This window comes from Quercus robur, chromosome 2, assembly GCF_932294415.1.
Source record: "Quercus robur chromosome 2, dhQueRobu3.1, whole genome shotgun sequence".
NCBI classification, from domain to species: domain Eukaryota; kingdom Viridiplantae; phylum Streptophyta; class Magnoliopsida; order Fagales; family Fagaceae; genus Quercus; species Quercus robur.
This window is the reverse complement of record NC_065535.1, coordinates 58,560,468-58,573,704: the sequence shown is the minus strand read 5'-3', so window position 1 is coordinate 58,573,704 and position 13,237 is coordinate 58,560,468. Positions and strand designations below refer to the sequence as shown.

Here is a 13,237-nt window from a genome sequence, read left to right as displayed (position 1 = left end):
TATTCAGAAAATTAAATAAATAAATAAATCTAGTTATATAAAAATGGTACGTTGCATAATGAGAGTGAAATTAATAGCGTAACATCTCAATCATAATTTATCATCATCTAAATAAATTATAAAAATAATAATAATATCTCTAGCACATTATAAAATATAATAAAAAAATGTCAAGATTCCTTATGTCAGGCATGTATAAATTAATCAAAGCTGTCCCACACCGGTTTTATTTCTTATTTTCATTTTTCGTCCATAAAAATTTTATATTAATGTCTGTTTCGCATTCCAATAAAAATAAAAAAATAAAAAAAAATAAAGTCTGTTTCGCATCATATAACTTAGCTTTTTAGTTTTTACTTTTACTAGTCGCTAACCCGTGCGATGCACGGGAAAACTATTAGAAAATAATAAAGCATGCATATATTAAAAGACAATTTAAGTTCATGTGTGCTTGTAAGAGATACATACCTAAATAGTTCTTGCGGTAGAAATAAAAGTCTTATCTTTGAGATAAAGAACTGATGTAAACAAACTAACCTTACATAAAACAAATTTAAAAAAAAAATAATAAAAAAAAAAAACATAAAACTGATGTCACGGGAAATTCAGCCACATAGTAGTAATATATAAATCTCTTAAAACCTAAACCTAAACCTAAACCTAAACGTAAGGACAAAATATTTATGTGCCTTCTCTTGCTTTCCTGATGTATTTGGTTAAAAATATAAAACTGATGTCACGGGAAATTCAGCCACATAGTAGTAATATATAAATCTCTTAAAACCTAAACCTAAACCTAAACCTAAACGTAAGGACTAAATATATAAACAAACTAACCTTACAAAAGCTGAACTTTATAAGCTAAAATCTATACTGTGAGTTGTAGATCTTGAATGCTATACTGTGCGTTTAGGACTTCCTACATCTGGAGAGAGAGAGAGTTTGTAGAAACTAAAGAAAATCTCTCTATAGCTTAAGAAACACAATATACTAAAATCAAAGAGATAAATTTTTCAAAGGACAAAATATTATAGATAATTTAAAAGAATTTTGGTTTAATTCTTGAACACCGCAACTCCATAAAATTCATACTAATAATAATATTTTATGATAGCGCAATTAGAATTTTGGTAGAATTTTGGTTTAATTATTGAACACTGAATTGGAAATTGATAATATGAGTATTCAATGGTGAACAAAGAACTATGTATTAATTAATATATAAACAAAACTAACCTTACAAAAGCTGAACTTTATAAGCTAAAATCTATACCGTGCATTGTAGATCTTGAATGCTTTAGGGCTTCCTACCTCTGGAGAGAGAGAGTTTGCAGAAACCGTGGCTTTATATTTTTTAACTTGAGAGAGGGGTAAAGTTGCTAGGGTTTTGAGGAGTTATAATTTTTATTTATTTTTTATTTTTTAAATATTGTGCTGACGTGGAAAATTGTGGTGCCAGCAAAGGCTTCGGTTATATATATATATATAGATTAGCTTTTTAAAACTTTTTTTTACCTTTTAAAATACAAGTATACTTTAGCATATTTTCAATAAAAAAAATTTAACATAAAACTAAATAAACTATTCCCAAATCTTTCAAATGATATTTAGTGGAGAGAGTGGACCAGTGCAGAGGCTCTATAAGGAAGTAAGGAACTAAGGATGGTCAATTAGAAGTTAGAACGCCACCATCAATTAGGTCCCTATTGTATTATAAAAATTTATTAAATAAAAAAAATTTATCTATTGTTCAGTAATGGGAATAATAATGCAAATGATGAGGTATGGGGAAAATTATTGAATACTTCGGGAGTACAATAAATGCGTATTCCCCCTTCTCATATGAATTGTGGGTCTCATCATGAATTTAATTAGTGAGACCCACAATTAGGTGAGAGGGAGAAGTATACATTTATAGTACTCTGAGAGTATCCAATAATTACCCGAGGTATGGTTCATTGCAATCGTCCATATTGTAACTACCTCACAATAAACATTAATATGCCACTCTCAAGGAATTGCACAAGTTTTGCATAGATCTAAGAGGAGCATATTAATAAATAGTATTTATCTAAACTTCTTTAAAAAAAAAAAAAAAAAAAAAAAAAAAAAAAAAAAACAAAAACAAAACTAGTTGGTGTTCTCATCTCCCACTAGGTGAGAGAATTATGCATGCACAATTAAGGGCATGTTTGGTTAAAAAAAATGTCACTCATCACTCATCACTCAATTTTCATCACCCATCACTCATCACTTAAAATACCCCAATTTCTTACCCCCACCTATTTGGCTCATATTTTCAGTTTCTCATCACTCAATTTTTTCTACTTTTTGTTGGACCCATGCCTGAGCACCATGTCATAAGTTCTGTTAGCCTACCCGCCTCACCCTCACTCTCTTCATTTCATTTTCTTCCCCTTCAGTCACCATTGCCTTGTTACTCTCACTAAAGCTGTCCTCTTTCTCTTTCATTTCTCATGTACACACACATCAACAAGAACAATCCTATCCCAAACCTATGGCCAAACCATCATAAACATACAAACACAAATGAATACAAACATAAACTCATAGGTACCCACAGATGTTCAAATCAAAACCCACAAATACCCAAATAAAAAATCACAAATATAGACCTTGTGCCCAAATCAAATCCGAACCCACACCACAAATCTGAACCTATAACAGCCACCCACATCTCAGATCTAAACCCATCACGGCCACACCAAAAATCTGAACCACACACACACACACCTATGTCTAAAAAATCAAAACCCTATAACCACATCTCAAATCCGAACTCCGCACCCACAAGATAGAGAGAGAAAAAAAAAATTTGATCTTGCCAAGGAGATAGAGAGAACTCTACAAATCCGGTGGAGGGTAGAGAGGTGTAGCGAGAGGACAAGAGAGAGAGGGAAAGCTTTGGTTAGCTAATGGGTTTCGGTCTTCACAGCTGCTATTGGGTTTATGGGTTTTCTTTCAAATGGAGAGATTCGGGTGTCTTTGGTTGCTGGGTTTCGTTCTTCACAGTTGCTGGGTTTTTGGGTTTTCTTTTAAATGGAGATTTTCGCCTGGGTATTGTTGTTCTTCAGATGCAAAGGGGAAAAGTATAGATAGGACAAGAGTGATGTTGGTTTGTAGCAGGAATTAAAGAAGGAACTAATGAAAATGTACCAAAAACTAAGTTCATTTATGCTTTGTTGATGAAGAATTAGCTTCAGGTAGAGCCTTTTCCATATAGAAACCTGGTTGACAGGGCTTAGGCAATAAACTCTCATTGCTTAACATTAGAAGCACAGATGACATGTTGGGCCTAAGAAAATGTTGGTTTGTTGGTTTGTTGCTGGGAGAAGGAGAAAGGGGAAAGAAGAAAGAGAAAGAGAGAGAGAATGTTGCTGGAGAAAGGAGAAAGAAGAAAGAGAGAAAGAGAGAGTCGTTGGTGATAGATGTGACAATGCACTGGTGAAGGAGCCCACAGTCTCAGCTAATTTACGAACTTGCCACTAAGTGATCGGTTTTGAGTGATGAAAACAGCTAAAATGAGTTTTCACTTTTGCTCACTCACACCCAATTTTTGAGTCACTGAATCATGAGAATGATGATCCGAAACTCCATCCAAACAAGTGCTCTTCTGTGGGACCCACATCATTTGGATGATGAAAACAAAAAACTGAGTGATATCACTCAATTTTGTGGGTTTCCAAACAAGCTCTAAAGTTCTACAGTAAACCTAAACCCATTAAAACTCATCATTAAAATTACAGCTTTTTATGACTTTTATGGTAGGGTGTTACTAATGTATGCCCTTAGGAAAATTTTTAGTAAACTATTTTAGAATAATTTTTATTGTAAACTAAAAAAGTTGTTTGACAACTTTTTCAATTCTCCATAAATTTTTTTTCTAAAATGAATTGTTAATGTATGCGCTAAGACATACATTAACTGGACTCTTCATGGTAATTCTTTGCTTTTAGTTGAGTCCTTGTACGTAGTAATAGTAGTACTAAATTTCATATTAAAGGAATCAATGTAAGATCCAAGCTGAGATAGTTAAATACAAAAATGTCATTTTTTGCTTAGAAGAGAACAAAAAATGTATGCTTTTCTACATTTCGTGGAACACGGGGAATGGAATAGTTGTTTCCTTTATAAACTTTTCTTTGGTCATATATGGCAAGGGTCCATATATGGTCCATTGACAAGTACTTGTACATTCTGTACGTACAGATACAATAGAAATAATAAATTGAATGACATTAAAATTTTGAAAAATTCTATAATCATAATCCATTTCACATTTATTTTCTTAATTATTCAATAAAAAAATTGTATGTTTATGTGAAAGTGACAGACAATTCGTTATAGTTTGCCATATAAAATAGTTATGAAAATTAATTATTTTGAAATTGGTTTGGTTTTAGACATTTTTTTTTGGGTAAACTACATTTTTGGTCCCTATCTTATATACCATATTTCAATTTAATCTCTAACTTTTCAATTATGTTAATTTAGTCCTTAACCTTTCAGTACCGTGTCAATTTAGTCACTTTCATTATCTTTTGGTTGAAAATTAATGACGTGTCTAATGGCCAAAATAAAAAATTAGCTTCCGTTGATGTGAGAATAAACTAAAATTTTGATTTGGTCGTTTGCCATGTCAGCAATTTTCATCCAAGATATAACAATAAGGACTAAATTGACACGACGCTGAAAGGTTAAAGATCAAATTAACACAATTAAAAAGTTAGCGACCAAATTGAAATATAGTATAAAGGATATATAGAGACCAAATATTTAATTTACTCCATTTTTTTAAAATGGTGAAAATACCATTTTGAAATAAGTTGTAAAAAAAAGGCTTTAATTAATAATTACTGCATACTTGCAAAATTTAACTTATATGATAAAAACAAGTTATCTACTAAAATTACTAATATAAACTCAAAATATAATATGAAAAAGTTTAATTTATTATTAGATAATTTTTTTAATTAATTTAAAGTATCACATTAGTTGTGCTTGTCTAATAATTTTTCCCAACATTATTCACTCACAATAAATTACATATCTATTAACTATATAAAAAGCGGCTATGCCGCTACAGCATTTAGCCATTGTTTACATAACGTATTGCACTGTTAATCTATAGTGTAGTTTTGGTGAGCATTTTTTTTTTTTTTTATTATTATAGTTTTGACCAGTAGCTACAGTACCATTTGGCACTGTAGCTACAGTAGTTACAGGCTTTTTTTTTTTTTTTGGTCTTCCGTTTGTTTGTTTGTTTTTTTTTTTTTTTTTTTTTAATTATACTGTTATACTGACACAACAAATTTCACAATATTTTCACAATTATTGCGGTGTCAATTTCTTATAAGTCAAAATAAAATAATAAAATATGAAATTGTGACCAACCACAATTGAAAATAAATGCTTTGTGAAAATGTTGTAACACTTGTTAAGTGAATATGTAAAAGCTACGGTACTTTTGATTTGTTCAATATATTTTTTTTTTTTTTTTCAATCATCGATTTGTGCTCTTTTTTCTATTAACTATATAAGAAGAGACAATGCCTCTACAATGCCCCTTTTAGTGTAGTGAGCCTTTTTTTTTCCCTAAGTTTTGAACAGTTGCTACAGTGTCACTTTGGTATGTTCAAGTGGCACTATAGCTACAATAGCTACAGCATTTTTTTTTTTTTTTTTTTTTTTTTCTTCAGTTGGTACTTTTTTTTTTTTTTTTTTTTATAAATATTTATAAGAACCCGCATATATATTGTTATACTGATACAATAAATTTCACAATATTTTTACAATTATTGAGGTGTAAAATTCTTATAAGCCAAAATAAAATAATAAAATATGAAACTATGACGAACTACAACTGAAAATAAATGTTTTATGAAAATGTTGTGACATTTGTCTTATGTATGAAAGCACGAATGCACGTACAATGCTTTTGCACTGTACATTTGGTTTCGTGAGCCACAGCTTCTTTTTTTTTTTCCCATGTTTTGAACAGTAGTTACAGTACCAAGTGGCACTGTAGCTACAGTGCCTAATTTTTTATTTTTTTTTTTAGTAATCGATTTGTGTTCACAGTCCCATCTTTTGTTTTTTAAGATCTTTATATGTTTACTTTGTACTTACAATGCAAGTTTACATTGTAAATACACAAAAGTGGTTAATATTATACACATTTGCACAAAAAATGGTAAATATTGTTCAAATTTTGTAAATGTGTACAAAATTTGCCAATTTTTTTTGTGTTTACAATATAAATTTATATTGTAATTAAGTACAATATATACATAGAGATATTTTGAAAGTGTTGTGAGGCATGTGTCAATTCCTTATGGGTCAAAATACAATAAAATAAAATAATAAAATATCATACTGAGATCTAACACAACTAAAAATGTCGTGACATATTGTTGTTATTAAAATATATTCACAACTATTGAGGTGTAAGTTATAGGTCAAAATAAAATAATAAAATATTAGACTGGGATCTGTCACGGTCTTATACGAATGAGATTAACTTTTTATGACATAATTATCAAAATTCTTAAAATTAATGTCTCTTTTGATTAATGTAAATTTTTATGTATTTTAAAAATAAAATGATTTATATCTTTATTTTGTGATACAAATAAAATATAGAATTAATCTTAATCACTATTTTTTTTTTTTTTATGACTAGCACGTGCCTGGCCCTAACTAGTATATGTATATATATATATATAAAGGGTGCAACAGACAAAGTGGTACACGTCAACACTTCCAAGACAGCTGTGGTGAGTTGTAGCTGGTACAAAATGTAAACTTGTTTTTTGGTTGAGGATTTGTATACATTTACACATCCTCGTCACCTTGACTTGTTCTAATTTCTAAAACCAATTTACGCAGAAACTCTTTAAACTTTAAAGAAACATGTACACCCCCATGAACGCGTCAAATTTGATAATTGCTCTAAAAATCACGTGGACGACTAAAATATATGTGTTCCAAATCTTTTATTCTTTTTCTATGAGTTAAATATTTTTATACATACGTGTGTCATGGACATAAATAAAAACATATATAATGTTTGGTTATCTAAAAAATTTAATACAAAAAAATTGTTTTGGGAACTTGGCGTAGATTTACAAGTGGCAGATTGATCCGAGTATCAAATTAATGTAAAACTTTATTTGTATTTTTTAAGGCTATGTTTTTCACAAAATGGTGAGAGACATCATCATAGAGTAATTTATTGTTTTTCAAAAAAACATTCAAGCAACAACTACTGCTAATAATGGGGTAGACCGTAGACATAGATGCCAAGAGTCAATGTAGCTGAATTTTACACTTCGTAATCTTTCTGTCTTTTCCATCATCCTTATATTTAGTGCTTGACTTTGGCAGGTTTGCCAGAGTCTATCTAACAGTCCAATCGGCCATTGGAAAAAGGTACATAGTTCAAAGAGCCAATCAAATCAAACACGCATTAAATGGTCATGATTTTGACAAATCTATGTTGATTTTGACCCGACATAATATGTATCATGCATGTATTTTCTATCCCGCAGCACAAGTCAGCAACTTGACATTGTTTCACATTTTTCTATCACTTTTATTACACCAATCATAAAATATTATTTTTTCAATTATAAAATAAGCTTGTACTCTTGTCCTACCCCACGAGATAGTACTTTTATCAAGTAAACATAATTTCGATGCAATGTTATGTGCATTGAATTCAATACGATATAGTCATGTGTCCAATAATTGTCCTGTATTTGTATTTTATAAGGTCTAGGATATCTCTCAATTCATAATATGTTATGTCACTAATTATAAAATAAATTTGTTCATTTATATATATTTATAAATTTGAAAAATGATAAAAAGTTTATAGGCACAAAAAATTTGATATTTTGTTGATGCGGTAAAATGTAGGTGATAGATAAGAAAGTAATATTAGTGATGATCAATATAAAAATTAACAAAAGTTTGTCAATATATAAAAAAAATGTTGTCAATATTCCTTTATATATACAGCATTGCTCAAAATTTTATGCCCCCTGTTGTATCTCTAATGGAAGTATAAATCAAAACGCAACCAAGGTTGATCCTAGTGGCGGCAACATCTGGACCATAAATTTCTGGACTTAATGTAGGTAGCTTAAAGTGATAAAAGAAGTAAAGGACCAAGCTTAAAGTGATAAAAGGACCAAGCATGAAGCAGGAGTCATCAATCTTGGTCATTTAATCACTTTAAGCTACCTATCTATATCAAAGGGGTATTATAGTAGCCTAGGAATTCTAGTAACACAAATTTTATCACACATTTTTGTCACAATGTACTAGATGATGATAATCTGTTACTTTCATATGAACTCATCACATTTTTTACCATTTACAACCAACTATATAATATAGTTGTGGTACTAAAACTTTTGTATTAGTAATATTACACTAACAAACTATCTTATAACATTTTTACAAATTATTACTAGTTCTTATATAAATTAACCACTTATATTACTTTTTTACTTACTAATAATTATCCATCATTTTAACGGTTTATTTTCCCTTTTTATAACCCCATATGCGCTGAAAGAAAATTCCATAAACAGATGAGAAAACAAAAGGCAGTAACTCCCCAAGTATGAAACAAAAACTGCAATAGTAGCTCGTGCGTGACCAAAGCCATTAGCTAATAGTTGTTGACCCACAAAATAAACACACGAAATTTCAAGTCTTGGTGAGCAATCTGAGTTTTTTCATGGAAGCCCGGCAAGGCTACTTTCTTTGACCGCCCATCTCTCTCTTTGTTCATAACTTCACATATTGTTGGTATGGCCCAAACTTTATGCCCGTACATTGGGGTAATGAAAACACAGCCTTTATAGTTAAATAGGGCTCCACCTTCTGACAGGGAATTCAAAATAAAATCTTTGAATTTATCAACTCGTGGTTTTGAAGCAAGAAAAATTAACTCTTTGAATCAACCCCATTTTAAAAGTTATCTGAGTTGATAGACTTACGAGAATTCAAAGATCTGTAACTCTTTTTTCCAGGCTTTGACGCGTCTTTGAAGTTGAAGGTCAAGTGGACTATTTATTTATTCCTAGAGCCTAAAGGTATATAAGCAACCCAACGTGCACTACTCAGAGTCATACTTATCTTTTACTTTGGTGGGTGGGAATTAGCTGATTCATTCATTTTAGAATTTGTTGGGAACTGACATAAAAAAAACAGACATATAGTGGAAAACTATTGCAGGTAGGATCATATATTATTAAAGTTTCTATCTTTGTTAATCATTCATGGCGGATTTGATCATATTTTAATTTTGCTTTAGCTCTTTCTTCTCTGTTGAAATGGAGTGATTTAGAAAGAGGGATTTATTATAGGGGGTCTTTGACTCTTTGTAGCTATTCATCTTCTTTAATTATTCATGTATAATCTGGCTCTTGATCCATTTTATGTATATACTGAATTCCTTGAATCATATTGTGCAGGTGTTGGACTAGCCTGCCCAAGACTTTTTATTGATTCCTGCAAATCTACAACATATGGGTTTGGCCTATAACATCAGTTTCACTTCCTTGAGAACAAATAGCTTTAAGAAAACAGATTCAGAAACTACAACATTATCAAATGGGTGTAATCAAACGAGCACTGAGACTTCGAGCCGCTTGAGGGATTGCAAACCTGAAGATATTGTCCTTGAGAGGAATCTTTCATTCAAGAATATAGTTCAAGATCAAGAGACCTTGGGTGTGGATGCTTTTGATGTGTTGAAACACAAGCCAATTCCCACACTTTCTCTACCTGAATCAGTGGTATTTTTTTCGCCGAGACCCGTGAGTGAGCTTGATGCTGCTGCAGTTAAGCTCCAAAAGGTCTATAAGAGTTACCGAACTCGAAGAAATCTTGCAGATTGTGCAGTGGTGGTAGAGGAGCTATGGTGAGTTCCTTTAGCATGCGTTTGGATTAGTTTTTTTTTTTTTTTTTTTGGAAAAACTTTTTTTGCTGACTGTCGGCAGAAGTACAATTGTACCCAAATACTCAAAATGATTTTATGTTTCTTAAATTCTGAGATTTGTGTATGTGTGTGTGGTTCAATAAATTAAATGGTTAATTCACATAATGTAGGTGGAAGGCATTGGACTTTGCAGCTCTCAAGCGGAGTTCTGTGTCATTTTTCAATGTTGAAAAACCAGAAACTGTTGTTTCAAAGTGGTCAAGGGCAAGGACTAGAGCAGCCAAGGTACTTTTATAAGAATTTTAAGCTTCTACATATATGGCTTTGTTTTTATGTGTTGTTCTTTTCCCCTATTGATGAGGTATTTGGATACTAATAAGAATTATTCATTGTTTAGGTTGGAAAAGGTTTGTCCAAGGATGAGAAGGCTCAAAAACTAGCCCTGCAACACTGGCTTGAAGCTGTGAGTCCTCAAACCCTTTTCATATGCTTTTTCCCCGAATCATAATTCAATTCAACAATCATGATATTAGGCCGGCTTGATCATATATCAAGCCAGAGTAAAAATTGCAGCATGTTATATCTTTATTTTATTATTTAAAAACTTTGGTTACTTTTATAAGTTTTTTTAAAACAAAAAAACAAAAAGTAGGATAAGGTTGGTTGGTAGGAACATGGAATGGACGGTACGGGACAAAAGATGTGGAAATTGGAAAGTGTCATTGAATATTAGGTACAATGAGTTTGTCAAAATTGACCTGGAAATGTTCCTTATCACTTGCTAACAAACATGCCCACATTAAACCTTTTAACTTTGATTCTATTAAAAAGGGTGAAGTAAACATTATACGGATGTGTCATTGTTTCTTAGTCAAGGAACTGATTCAGGGTTACTATTAGGTAGGGCGTTGAACATAATTAAGCTTATGCATTGTATTGGAAAAGGCAATGGCCTAATCAAACTTTCTTCTTCTTTTTTCTGCAGATTGACCCACGCCATCGATATGGGCACAATTTACACTTCTATTATGATATCTGGTTTGAAAGCGAGAGCGTTCAACCTTTCTTCTATTGGTAAGTACTTCATTTAGAAGATCCTTCGTTATGTTTCTTCAATATTTTGGTTATATTTTGTTACACATGAAAAAGTTCTTTAGGGAATGCAAAATATTTGTGTTGCTTAAAAATCCCATAGGAAAACAAACAATCATATCCACATTTCCCATCGTTTAGCTACCATTTTACTCAGCCAACAAATTTAAAGGAGCATATTGGACCAATTTGTTTATAAGCAAACTTAGCCATTGTTATATTTTGTAACTTTTCTGCTTTCTGAAATGCAGGCTGGATGTCGGGGATGGCAAAGAAATAAATCTCGAGAAATGCTCGAGGACTGTTCTACATCGCCAATGCATCAGATATCTTGGACCTGTAAGTTGTATTTCTAATCATGCCATAATATCATTCACTATTTTACAAATGCCTGTTGCATACGTAGAAGTTTATTATAAATGTACAAGCTAAAATGACTACATGACTAATAAAAAAAACAATAATGTAGATGTAGGGATACAAAATATTATTACTGAATAACTGATCAAGTCTACAAAATCTTTTTGCTGTTGACATTTCAGAACGAAAGGGAAGCCTATGAAGTAATAGTGGAAAATGGGAAGCTTTTATTTAGGCAAAGTGGAATATTTGTGGAAACCACAGAAGGTTCTAAATGGATATTCGTGCTGAGCACAACGAGAGCTTTGTATGTTGGTCAGAAGAAGAAAGGTGTGTTCCAACATTCAAGCTTTCTAGCCGGGGGTGCGACAACAGCAGCTGGAAGATTAGTTGCCCATGATGGGGTTCTTGAGGTACAATTTCATGTACATATGCATATGCATATGGTAGCATTTCTTATTATTAAATTACCGATTCTTTCAAAAATTTAAGCTATTAGGAAATGGTGCAGTAATCATTTAACTATATAATTCTAACAATTATCGACTGCTTTAACTTCTTTATCTGATTTTTGACTCGTTGATAAATTATCTCAGGCTATTTGGCCATACAGTGGTCATTATCACCCTACAGAAGAGAACTTCAGGGAATTCATTAGCTTTCTTGAAGAGAACCATGTAGATCTTACCAATGTTAAGGTACATATTTATATTCTTAATTAATATGTGTGCATCCTTTAATACATTGTAATGTTATTTCATAAAATATGTGATAATTTTCTAGCATTGGTCATATATAGTTTCTAATAAACATCTAAATTGGTTATCTTTTTCCAGAGGTACTCAATTGATGATGACAATCCAGAACCAATTCTGGCTCATGCTAAATCTTCGCGATCAGACATTGCAAATGCAATTGATGTAGATGGCAGTGTAAAGAGGGCTAAAATCACAACCACTAATGAAGAAGAAACTAAGAGTGCTAGTGATGCTAAAGCAAAGGCACCAGTGTTTGACTTGAGCAAGAGATTATCTTGCAAATGGACCACAGGAACTGGACCCCGAATTGGGTGTGTCCGAGACTATCCTACTGAGCTACAAACAAGAGCACTGGAACAAGTTAACCTATCACCTAAGGTGGCTAATGGGCCCTTTGTTAACTACGGCCCAATTCCTTCTCCAAGGCCCAGTCCAAAAGTCAGGCTCTCCCCAAGGCTTGCATACATGGGACTCCCTAGCCCAACTCCAAGGACCCCAATTCCAGCAGCTAATTAAGCTAATTCACCAAAGGTGGGATTAACTTGGGTCATTGATTAAGGGCACTTCTAGTGCCCCACAGTTTGGGGTCTCCTCTAGCAAATGAGGCCATGAGGAGACATAAGGGAACAACTTGATTTTAACTTTTAATTCTTTCACACAGTTTATTGGTTCATTTTTTTTTTCCCCATGGCTTAATCCAGCCAAATTAATGGGTTTTTTATACTCCCAATTTTTGCTGTATTTTGAGTTGGGATTTATTGATTTTTTGTTGTAAACACAAAGTTAAGTTTATGAATATATCAATATACATCTTGATTATTGACTTAAACAACATCATTTTAGTATTGTTCTCATTCGTAGCCTATAATTTTCCATTCATTTTCCTATGTTAATAGCAAAAGTCTTGAGTCTTGACAATATGGATCAATTTTTAAAAAGTATGAAAATTTCTTATAAAATAAGTAAACTAATAAAGTAAGAATTATATCCATGGAAGGAGAAGTCAATGCTGCTCCTAGTCCTACGTCTATGTTAGTGGCTGCTCTTCTTG

At 31.9% G+C, this 13,237-nt stretch overlaps 1 protein-coding gene across 2 annotated transcripts; it reads left to right on the top strand.

The window, feature by feature from the left end:
- Positions 1-8,972: 8,972 nt before the first annotated feature.
- Positions 8,973-13,018, top strand: LOC126714199 (IQ domain-containing protein IQM1). Of its 2 annotated transcripts, none has more exons than XM_050414234.1 (9): positions 8,973-9,128; positions 9,510-9,958; positions 10,147-10,261; positions 10,374-10,439; positions 10,962-11,050; positions 11,320-11,407; positions 11,611-11,841; positions 12,025-12,126; positions 12,265-13,018. In XM_050414234.1, exons 2-9 carry the CDS (start codon positions 9,564-9,566, stop codon positions 12,700-12,702), a joined length of 1,524 nt encoding a protein of 507 aa, XP_050270191.1. In that variant the 5' UTR covers positions 8,973-9,128; positions 9,510-9,563; the 3' UTR covers positions 12,703-13,018. The 2 variants fall into 2 exon arrangements, with proteins under 2 accessions (XP_050270191.1, XP_050270192.1); XM_050414235.1 differs by having other exon boundaries at positions 9,128-9,270.
- The last annotated feature ends 219 nt before the right edge of the window (positions 13,019-13,237 follow it).

Excerpts from the sequence above, each read along its gene's own strand:
- LOC126714199 (XM_050414234.1), top strand. The coding sequence starts at position 9,564 with ATGGGTTTGGCCTATAACATCAGTTTCACTTCCTTGAGAACAAATAGC. Across the intron at positions 10,262-10,373 it reads CAAGGACTAGAGCAGCCAAG|GTTGGAAAAGGTTTGTCCAA; the intron begins GTACTTTTATAA and ends TTCATTGTTTAG. Across the intron at positions 11,051-11,319 it reads GTTCAACCTTTCTTCTATTG|GCTGGATGTCGGGGATGGCA; the intron begins GTAAGTACTTCA and ends TCTGAAATGCAG.